This window comes from Nematostella vectensis, chromosome 1, assembly GCF_932526225.1.
Source record: "Nematostella vectensis chromosome 1, jaNemVect1.1, whole genome shotgun sequence".
NCBI classification, from domain to species: Eukaryota; Metazoa; Cnidaria; class Anthozoa; order Actiniaria; family Edwardsiidae; genus Nematostella; species Nematostella vectensis.
Window position 1 is genome coordinate 4,498,932 of NC_064034.1, and position 10,990 is coordinate 4,509,921.

The following is a 10,990-nucleotide window of genomic DNA, read 5'->3' on the forward strand; positions in this document are numbered from 1 at the left end:
TATTTCCGAGCAGTATTCGATTGCTTTCGGCACAATTTGCAGTTTTGTTTTGAACAGAGCAGTACCAGCATCATGGCACTTTTTTTAAATTCAGAAACTATCCTTTTTAGATTCTAAATTTCTTCATGATGACACTACCCACTTAGGGTTAGAAAAAAAAAATATCTGAAGGCAGCATTATGTATTGAGTGTACTTCGGTGAATTTCCGGTTTTCCCTTTTCTTATACAGAATGAGTCACCGCTGGTTTCACATACCGTGGTCTCCGCCAAAAACAAAATGGCGGCCAAAGAAGAGGAAGAAATTGATATCGAAGGGCTTGAAGAAGAAAATCAGTGGCCAGATTTAAAAGATGTTCTAAATAACCCAAGCAGTAGTACCATGTGAGTCCAAAATATTATTTTCATAACTATATCTTTCGCGCCCGTTAAACACACAGCAGGAGAACACCCATGATTTTTCGGTCTTCATGACCGCCTTTAATTTTTTTTTACCAAAAATTCATTTTGTAATTCCAGTAAAACGAATGCACAAAGTCCTGGAAGTTCGTTTTTCACTGACTACTGTGACTCAAACTCATGGATTTTAGAATCGAACTCGGTAAGTTGAAGCCGATAATATGAAAAAATGCATTACTTATATTTGTTTTGTTTTCGAAGCCGCAACATAGGACGTCAGGTGTTCGTTTATATTTTATGGAAAATATTACGCTGATGTCCTAGCAATAAGAAAGCGTATTCAAAATGAACATTCCCTACGCTAGCGTCCTAAACAGCTGCTGAATTGTTGTTGACCTTGTATAATATGATAATATGTGTTGCCCCAAACTGTGCAAGCGATGGCAGCATATTCATTTTGTTGACTGAAAAGATGATGATACAATAAATCCTTTCTTTCTGATAGGTTTGGTCTTTAGATAATTGTGATGATGAAAAAAGCAGAGCAGCGATTGAGAAGATGATAATGGAGGAAGAGTATCTTTTGTTTAACAATATGGCATCCTGTTTAAGTGCTGTTAATTTAGCACTTGTCAAACATTTCAAGATAGTAGGCATATTTTAAATTTTCTTATGATATTTCTCCTTATCATAACCACCATTACTATAACCACAGAAATCTGCTGGTTTATCCACACTATCACCCGGGGGGGGACTCAGCCTATGTTTGGGTATAGGGGTGCCGCTGGGGGATTTGAAACCTGACCCTGTTTAGGATAAAAATTCTGAAAAAAAACCATACCCTGTTTAGGAAAACACCTTTGATTTTAGGACCATGTTGCGAGGAAAAGCAAGGCAATCAGATCGGATAAAATCGGGTTGCGGGATCAGTGCTTATGAGTTTTAGCAAGACAACCAAATCGGTACCCTGTTTAAGGACAGCCTTGCTAATAAATTATGTACCCTGTTCAGGACAGCCTTGCTAATAAATTATGTACCCTGTTCAGGACAGAGAGGCCTGAAATATATACCCTGTTCAGGACAGAGAGGCCTGAAATGTATACCCTGTTCAGGACAGAGAGGCCTGAAATATATACCCTGTTCAGGACAGAGAGGCCTGAAATGTATACCCTGTTCAGGACAGAGAGGCCTGAAATGTATGCCCTGTTCAGGACAGAGAGGCCTGAAATGTATACCCTGTTCAGGACAGAGAGGCCTGAAATGTATACCCTGTTCAGGACAGAGAGGCCTGAAATGTATACCCTGTTCAGGACAGAGAGGCCTGAAATGTATACCCTGTTTAGGACAGAGAGGCCTGAAATGTATACCCTGTTCAGGACAGAGAGGCCTGAAATGTATACCCTGTTTAGGACAGAGAGGCCTGAAATGTATACCCTGTTTAGGACAGAGAGGCCTGAAATGTATACCCTGTTCAGGACAGAGAGGCCTGAAATGTATACCCTGTTTAGGACAGAGAGGCCTGAAATATATACCCTGTTCAGGACAGAGAGGCCTGAAATGTATACCCTGTTCAGGACAGAGAGGCCTGAAATGTATGCCCTGTTTAGGACAGAGAGGCCTGAAATATATACCCTGTTTTGGACAGAGAGGTCTGAAATATATACCCTGTTTTGGACAGAGAGGCCTGAAATATATACCCTGTTGAGGACAGAGAGGCCTGAAATATATACCCTGTTTAGGACAGAGAGGCCTGAGATATATACCCTGTTCAGGACAGAGAGGCCTGAAATATATACCCTGTTCAGGACAGAGAGGCCTGAGATATATTCCCTGTTCAGGACAGAGAGGCCTGAAATATATACCCTGTTCAGGACAGAGGACCTGAAATATATACCCTGTTCAGGACAGAGAGGCCTGAAATGTATACCCTGTTCAGGACAGAGAGGCCTGAAATGTATACCCTGTTCAGGACAGAGAGGCCTGAAATGTATACCCTGTTTAGGACAAAGAGGCCTGAGATATATACCCTGTTCAGGACAGAGAGGCCTGAATTGTATACCCTGTTTAGGACAAAGAGGCCTGAAATGTATACCCTGTTCAGGACAGAGAGGCCTGAAATGTATACCCTGTTCAGGACAGAGAGGCCTGAAATGTATGCCCTGTTTAGGACAGAGAGGCCTGAAATATATACCCTGTTTTGGACAGAGAGGCCTGAAATATATACCCTGTTGAGGACAGAGAGGCCTGAAATATATACCCTGTTTAGGACAGAGAGGCCTGAAATATATACCCTGTTCAGGACAGAGAGGCCTGAAATATATACCCTGTTCAGGACAGAGGACCTGAAATATATACCCTGTTCAGGACAGAGAGGCCTGAAATGTATACCCTGTTCAGGACAGAGAGGCCTGAAATGTATACCCTGTTCAGGACAGAGAGGCCTGAAATGTATACCCTGTTTAGGACAAAGAGGCCTGAGATATATACCCTGTTCAGGACAGAGAGGCCTGAAATGTATACCCTGTTTAGGACAAAGAGGCCTGAAATGTATACCCTGTTCAGGACAGAGAGGCCTGAAATGTATACCCTGTTCAGGACAGAGAGGCCTGAAATGTATACCCTGTTCAGGACAGAGAGGCCTGAAATGTATACCCTGTTCAGGACAGAGAGGCCTGAAATGTATGCCCTGTTTAGGACAGAGAGGCCTGAAATATATACCCTGTTTTGGACAGAGAGGCCTGAAATATATACCCTGTTGAGGACAGAGAGGCCTGAAATATATACCCTGTTTAGGACAGAGAGGCCTGAAATATATACCCTGTTCAGGACAGAGAGGCCTGAAATATATACCCTGTTCAGGACAGAGGACCTGAAATATATACCCTGTTCAGGACAGAGAGGCCTGAAATGTATACCCTGTTCAGGACAGAGAGGCCTGAAATGTATACCCTGTTCAGGACAGAGAGGCCTGAAATGTATACCCTGTTTAGGACAAAGAGGCCTGAGATATATACCCTGTTCAGGACAGAGAGGCCTGAAATGTATACCCTGTTTAGGACAAAGAGGCCTGAAATGTATACCCTGTTCAGGACAGAGAGGCCTGAAATGTATACCCTGTTCAGGACAGAGAGGCCTGAAATATATACCCTGTTTAGGACAGAGAGGCCTGAGATATATACCCTGTTCAGGACAGAGAGGCCTGAAATATATACCCTGTTCAGGACAGAGAGGCCTGAAATATATACCCTGTTTAGGACAGAGAGGCCTGAAATATATACCCTGTTCAGGACAGAGAGGCCTGAAATATATACCCTGTTCAGGACAGAGAGGCCTGAAATGTATGCCCTGTTTAGGACAGAGAGGTTAAAACCATAGCCTGTCTAGCGGCATGCCCCGTATGGCCCATATAAGGGAGTACCCCCCCCCCCCCCCGACCTCACACTTCTGGTACCAAGGGTGCTTATTTCATTTTAAGTGTGGCAAATGGTTAATCCAAGAAATTCGGAGGCTACAAGAAGTTTGTGTTGAAAAATTCAAGAAAACAAGATCTTGCTTTTCCAAAGATCCAGGAATGTGAAGTTGAAACTTTAAAATCCAAGAATTCAAGATGCCTAGTAAAATTTGGTGAGAAAATCAATATTTCTTGGTACCATTTGGCACCATTATATTTTGGATCACGATGGGGGCATTTGTTTGAAAGGGGGTGCTCATTAAAGGGGGTACTAAATTCAAAGTCTGATTCACATATTGATGTAATTTAATGAATTGCATTAAATACCTTTTCAATGCAAGGCCTTATCCGCACTGTACATACTTTATATTTAAGTGATAATATTTTATGTCTTGTAAGGGAGCACTTATTCAAGAGGGATGCATATTTCAAGGTGCCCAAGTTCTTTATATTGCCTTAACAAACTATTGCAGGCTGTACTCTCATGGTTATGGCAGAATGCTAGAAGTCCCTACTACCCCTGTTATAGCTTCAGGTATATCCGTTTGCTTGGTAATCTGTCTATGATAGGTGTTTTGATAGATATTTGATAATCTTTCAGAAATACCAACATCAACTGCAAGAGCAAAAAAGTAAGTTCTAGCTTACAATTTTTATTTGCAGTTTTTTTATATGAACCTTTTTTATAAGAACTTCCAGCCTGAGATTTCACCAAATTCTAAGAACATGCTAAGAACATGCAGGGGCTCAGATAGCTCAGAAAAAAAATTATTCTTTTGTCCTGATGCATTCTAAAATGCAGAATCAAATTGTGCTCATAGTAACAACCTTATTATTGCAATTAATCATAAATGTAATTCTCTTCCTCATAATTTATTGGGTATTATATTCTTATATACACTAAAATTTAAGAACATCGTTAAGAACATATTCAGTCTTAAAATGTCACAAAAATAAGAACAGCCCAGCCTCAACTAAAAATGAGACGTTCTTATAAAAAAAAGTGTGTTAAGGAAAGCCACTCTTGGATATAAAGTCGAGTTACATATATCTGTGTACTGTAAACTGTTTCTGGGCCAAAAAAAAAGCATGCAGGCACTAGATCTTAAAATCAGTTATGTAACTGGTATGGCTATAGCCAGTGCGTTGTGGTCAGAAAGTGTAAAGTGAAGCACAAGCCCCATTTTGCATATTGTATTTTAAAAGTTATCTTACATCTGTAGATGTGTAGGGGATTAAAAAATGATGCTGTGTCATTTTATGTCTTAGACCAAAGTTAAAGAAGCCAACTGTGGTGGAGGAAAGTCGCCCCTCACACCGGAAACCATGGACCAAGGAAGAGCAGGATTTGTTCATGGAGGGTTTGGTTAGCTGACTACTTCCATTTTTTTTTAAATTGAGATTGAGATCAAGAGAGGCAGAGTACTTGCCTTTTGATATTCATATTTGTTGCATTGTTTAGAAATTACATGGGAGAAGTTGGACTCGAATTGCTACCATGATACCAACACGCACAGTTCTGCAAGTAAAAAACTATGCCAACCAGTATTTCAGGAACAAGGTATGCTAACTAATTCCGCTTGGATTCAATTCTTGCATCTTATTAATTCATGTCTATATTACCCCAACAGCATAAAGTAGCTGTGCCAGCCAAGCAAGAAGACACTAGGACATCAAGACCAAGCACTGCCACCACTGATAGCCAAGAACAAAGTCACTGTGTAGGAATAGGGATGAGTCTCATTGATTCTGGGGCATGTGTTCGTATTGAAAACACTAGTGATGATGAGGAGGAAGTTGATATTGATGGGGATATAGATGTTAATCCCTCACCAGGTTAGTTTGGTTCCCTTTTATAAGTCCCCTTTATGCTCAATCCTTTCCCTTAGGATGTAAAATTTGCTTTTTGGTTTGCTTCCCCTTAGAGTGTTCAACATTTACTCACCTTATTTCAGTAGATGGTGCAGCTTTCCCTCGGAGTGTTAATGGAGGACTTGTTAAGGAGAAAGAAGAGGACAGCTATAATAACGAGGTACTGACTCCCAGTAGCGGATCTAGGGGGAGGGTTTAAGGGGGTTTAACCCCCCCCCTTTGGGCTGCCAAAAAGCGATACTGTATGTAACAAAAAAATCCCCCCTCCCCCCTTTGTCACTGAGCCAAAGCTCCCCTTTAGCGAAAAGCTTGATCCACCATGGACTCCAGTCCACATGCTTTTCCCTTTTGCCCATTCCTTAAGCTTTTTTTTTATTGAGCTACTTGATGACTGAAAATAGTGAATTTAAAAGGGATCATTGCCTGCCTTTTTTATAGATCTCATTGAGTGAGGAAGATCCAACAGACGACCTATCATCTCAGTGTCTTACTGGGTTGTCTGCCATGCCTATTAGCCGTGCGGACACACAACTCAACTCTATACAATCTGACCAATCAAAAGCTCAAAGCCTAACTATAACGTCTGCCACAGAAATCAACTGTGCAGACAACCACCTGACCTCGACTTCATGTGAGCAATCAGACGCCAACCACTTAGCACTGTTGTCTCTTTCCAATGATGAAACTCTCCAGTGCTTTGATAACGAGAAAATCAATGAAAACATTTCATTGAATGTGGACAGTCATGAATCGACAAATTTGCTAACTGAAAAGGTGGAAACCAGTACTCAAAAAAGGGAACGAGATAATTTTGGCCATGGTAATTCGGGTGGCCTTGGTTTGCATGTTTGTAGCCCTGACGTTATCCAGCAGGATAGCCTGACACCACGTGACATACAAGGCGCCGGCTTCTCATGTGATGACCAAAGCCCTGTTGACACGAACTGCTCACGTGATGACCAAAGCCCTGTTGGCACGAACTGCTCACGTGATGACCAAAGCCCTGTGGACACCAGCTGCCCACGTGATGACCAAAGCCCTGTTGGCACGAGCTGCTCACGTGATGACCAAAGCCCTGTTGGCACGAGCTGCTCACGTGATGACCAAAGCCCTGTTGGCACGAACTGCTCACGTGATGACCAAACCCCTGCTGGCACGAACTGCCCACGTGATGACCAAAGCCCTGTTGACACGAGCTGCTCACAAGATGATGAAAGTCCTGTTGGCACGAACTGCCCACGTGATGACCAAAGTCCTGTTGGCACGAACTGCTCACAAGATGATCAAAGTCTTGTTGGCACGATCAGCTCACGTGATGACAAAACCACTGCTGGCACGAGCTACTCACGTGATGATCAATGCCCCGTTGCAACCAATGGGGAATCAACTGTTGAGATCTCAACAGGAACATGTGAGAGGGGTTCGCATGAACAATCAGGTGAAATCCTCGATATTCTTAACTTGAGGATCAACCGAGATGTCATCCTTGACGTAGAAAAGGCCGCAAACAAGGAATTCTTCATGGGACGATCCTTGAAAACCCCAGCTCGGTATCTGAAAATTCGAAACTATATACTAGACATGTGGGATAGGTGTAAACCGAGTTACTTATTTAAGACCTCTGTAAGGTCTGGGCTACGTAACTGCGGGGACGTGAATTCAATTGGCCGGGTACACTCGTTCCTTGAAGATGCTGAACTTATCAACGTCGGTTGCCCAGAGAGGCCTAGGCCTAAGATTCGTCACACGAGTGAGACTGAGCCCGACAAAGTCGAGAGTCCTGCCCCCATTGAGTCATGGGTAAACTTTTTGCGGCCTCGTAAGCGGCGCATCCGTCACGACGAGGGAAACTGGGTCGAGGACACAGACACGGAGGGATTCACGATTGCTGTAAGTTCGGTTTTGCATCTATGTCAGCACGTAAGTTATTCGTATTTACCACCGCACTTTGTAGGCATTTGCGTGGCCAGTTTACTTACGTACAAGTTCAAAACTGGGTAAAACCAGAAACCCAACCATCTGTCAAAGGCTGTCAACAATTTGAAGTAGTGTTACTGGCTATTGTTTATCGTCATGTTAGGTTTGAATGGTATTACTGTTTAGTACATAAAGCGTCGCCTGCATGTCTCCTAGCTTAGCCACCCAGAGAGACATTGTAGCGCTCCAAATCTTGTAGCAGCGACAAAGAAATGTTTCTCGGATAGTTGAGAAACATTTCGTGTCTCGCTCTAAAAAAATTGTCGCGCACTACATGTTTTTGGAGGTGACTAAACTACGAAACATTTAGGAGACATGTCGCGCTCGACTACTATAGCCAGGCCTATAGTAGTGAGAAAATGTGCAAAATACTTGCATTTTTGTTGTTGTTGTGCGCTTGAAACGTACCATGCGCTGCCTCACAGTGTTGTCTTACTTGACTTAAAGCACCTAAACGGAAATGAAGGCGAGGAACAGCACAGTTACACCACCCCAAGGCCTGCAATAGCGACACGGAAAACCAAGGTCCCAAGGACCAAGTCCTTTTACGATCCTTTCAAGCTAGTGCCTTACCGAAACTTCCCGTCAAGCAGCGCGGAACCTTTCCACGTAGCCCTCCAATCAGATGCGCTGATTGTGATGGATGTGCATGCGCACTTATCTACCACGGAGGTGATTGGTCTGTTGGGAGGAACTTACTCACGTGACAATCGAGTTTTGCAGGTACGGGCGCGCCATTGAAACGTACTTTCAATGGCCAGTACTTTGAATAAGCCGTACTTTCAATTAACCAGTAACCAAATGTAGTTTCCAGTGAGTGTAGGTCAAAGCATACAGATTAATGAGATTAATATAACTGGTTCGGTCAATGTTGTTCGTTGAATTGTAAGCGTCTATCTTCCTCGAATAAAAGGTTGCTTTATGTTGAAATACCCGCTTTAGCATTTCGGGTTATAGATCAGCAATCTATTTCATTTCGTTGTTTACATGAAGCTGATTAAACGTGTGTCGGGGTTTTCTTTTTTCGCCCTGAAGTTATTGTGAAATCAGACTCTGTTCCGATATATGCTGTCAACCTCAACAATATCTGCCTATAACTTTCGTGGCATCGTCTTTCTTTATCCCTTTAAATTATGATTTGGCAAATCAAGCCTTCCAGCTAAAACCAAGATAGAGTGGGGAGATCCTTTTTCTTAAATCATCACCGGATGTGTTTTTAGGTGCTCCGCGCTACTCCGTGCAGAAGTCTTAGTACCAGCATGCAATGTGAGATGGACCCTGTCTCGCAGACCCAGGCTTCGGAAAAGCTCGCCTCCAAAGGAATGGCCGTGGTGGGCTGGTACCACTCACACCCGACATTCGCGCCCAATCCCTCTGTTCGAGATATTGAAACCCAAGCCAAGTTTCAGGTCAGATTTATTTTAGGAAAAGTGAACCGTATTGATTTTCTCTATCATCTAGCAGTTTGTGAGAATTGAAATGTACATTTTGCAGGAGTGGTTTGCCAAGGGAGGTGCGGCGTTCATAGGCGTCATCGTAAGTCCATACAATTACGTCAACACATCCAACCAATCGCAAATCAAATGCCTGACAGTTAGCCAGGAGTGCACAACCGCTGAGCAGCAAAGAGTGCCGTTCCAGTTTGACTATGAGATCCTGGAGCGGACTACGGACTCTGTGGACGTGGTCGGATGCATAAATGAACTGGAGGCAGAATACAGACACTATGGCTTGTGAGTAAATGTTAGGAGTTCATAGTAATTGTAAAAGTGTTTGAGGTTGGTAAAAAGTATATAGAGTCACATTACAAGCATCGCGTTAACTCACTTGACGTCATTTACGTTTTTTTGTGGTGAAACACTATTGTCTCTTGTGTATGACAAACATGCCAGGCACTTCAAATGTCAAGTTATTCACTGTCACTCAGTGGTGGTTATTCACTGTAAAATGCCTGGTCAATCATTGTCAAATTCCACGTCATGCCTGGTCACTGGGTGTCAAATGCCTGGTCACTGAATGTCAAATCCCTGGTCACTCATTGTCAAATGCCTGGTCACTTAGTGTCAAATGCCTGGTCACTGAGTGTCAAATGCCTGGTCACTGAGTGTCAAATGCCAGGTCATTAGATGTCAAATGCCTGGTCACTAATTGTCAAATGCCAGGTCATTAGATGTCAAATGCCTGGTCACTCATTGTCAAATGCTAAATCATTAGATGTCAAATGCCTGGTCACTCATTGTCAAATACCAGGTCATTAGATGTCAAATGCCTGGTCACTTATTGTCAAATGCCAGGTCATTAGATGTCAAATGCCTGGTCACTAAGTGTCAAATGCCTGGTCACTCATTGTCAAATGCCACGTCATTAGATGTCAAATACTAAATATTGTGTCACTCATTGACAAATGCCAGGTCATTAGATGTCAAATGCCTGGTCACTCATTGTCAAATGCCAGGTCATTAGATGTCAAATGCCAGGTCATTAGATGTCAAATACTAAATATTGAGTCACTCAGTTTAAGAGGTAAGAATACAGACGCCGTGTTCTTAAGGGTACAAAAGAAGACCTACTTCATGACGAAATATCACTAGATGACGAAATATCACTATGTTGCATTGCCATAATAACCCATTTCTGTATTATTTCAGTCGCATGCCAATGACGCGTCGCTATAGCAACTCCTCGCCCTTCACGGCTCTCGACAAGCTAATGGACTCGATTCGTGCTCGATTCCGCGGCTCGGACGATGACAAAGAAGACTTCATTAGTGAGCTAATGGAGCTCTTTTCAAACGACAACTGGGACAATGATCATCACGAAGAAAAAAAGAACGAGGGGGCGAATTACGAAGAGATAAGGCAGGATATGATGATCAAGGACGGGACTTCTGGTACTGGTGCGGTCCTATCGAGCGATGACGGGCCCTTCGAAGAGAGCGCGGGGGAAGTCGGTAGAGATGAGGGAACGTTCAAGGTAGACACAGGAGATAGACTGAAAAGCGGAGACTTAGATTCAATGGCAGAAGCAGTGTTACAAAATGGATGAGAAAAAAAACCATTGTACCAGAATGCTTGACACGACCTTCAACATTCAAATTATTATTTAAAGATTACACGTCAGAAAAACTGGCGCTTTTATCGCTATAAATGGAGAAATCATACGAGTAAATATTATTTATGTAAGCTGGGAGAAGAAATTTAATTTTATCAATAAATCAATTGTATTATACAGAGAGGAGTAATCCTGATAAAATCGAATTTAGCCTTGTCTATTGTAAGGGTTGACTGATCGTA

At 42.7% G+C, this 10,990-nt stretch overlaps 1 protein-coding gene across 2 annotated transcripts; it reads left to right on the forward strand.

Annotated features, from left to right (window-relative positions):
* Positions 1-126: 126 nt before the first annotated feature.
* LOC5517190 (deubiquitinase MYSM1) lies at positions 127-10,927 on the forward strand. 2 transcript variants are annotated; one of them, XM_032387255.2, is made up of 14 exons: positions 127-382; positions 518-599; positions 903-973; positions 4,322-4,383; positions 4,450-4,480; positions 5,118-5,214; positions 5,311-5,409; positions 5,480-5,684; positions 5,804-5,880; positions 6,159-7,610; positions 8,145-8,420; positions 8,918-9,106; positions 9,192-9,430; positions 10,346-10,927. In XM_032387255.2, exons 1-14 carry the CDS (start codon positions 279-281, stop codon positions 10,740-10,742), a joined length of 3,381 nt encoding a protein of 1,126 aa, XP_032243146.2. In that variant the 5' UTR covers positions 127-278; the 3' UTR covers positions 10,743-10,927. The 2 variants fall into 2 exon arrangements, with proteins under 2 accessions (XP_032243146.2, XP_032243147.2); XM_032387256.2 differs by having other exon boundaries at positions 5,807-5,880.
* The last annotated feature ends 63 nt before the right edge of the window (positions 10,928-10,990 follow it).

Excerpts from the sequence above, each read along its gene's own strand:
- LOC5517190 (XM_032387255.2), top strand. The coding sequence starts at position 279 with ATGGCGGCCAAAGAAGAGGAAGAAATTGATATCGAAGGGCTTGAAGAA. Across the intron at positions 974-4,321 it reads AAGATGATAATGGAGGAAGA|GCTGTACTCTCATGGTTATG; the intron begins GTATCTTTTGTT and ends AAACTATTGCAG. Across the intron at positions 4,384-4,449 it reads TACCCCTGTTATAGCTTCAG|AAATACCAACATCAACTGCA; the intron begins GTATATCCGTTT and ends ATAATCTTTCAG.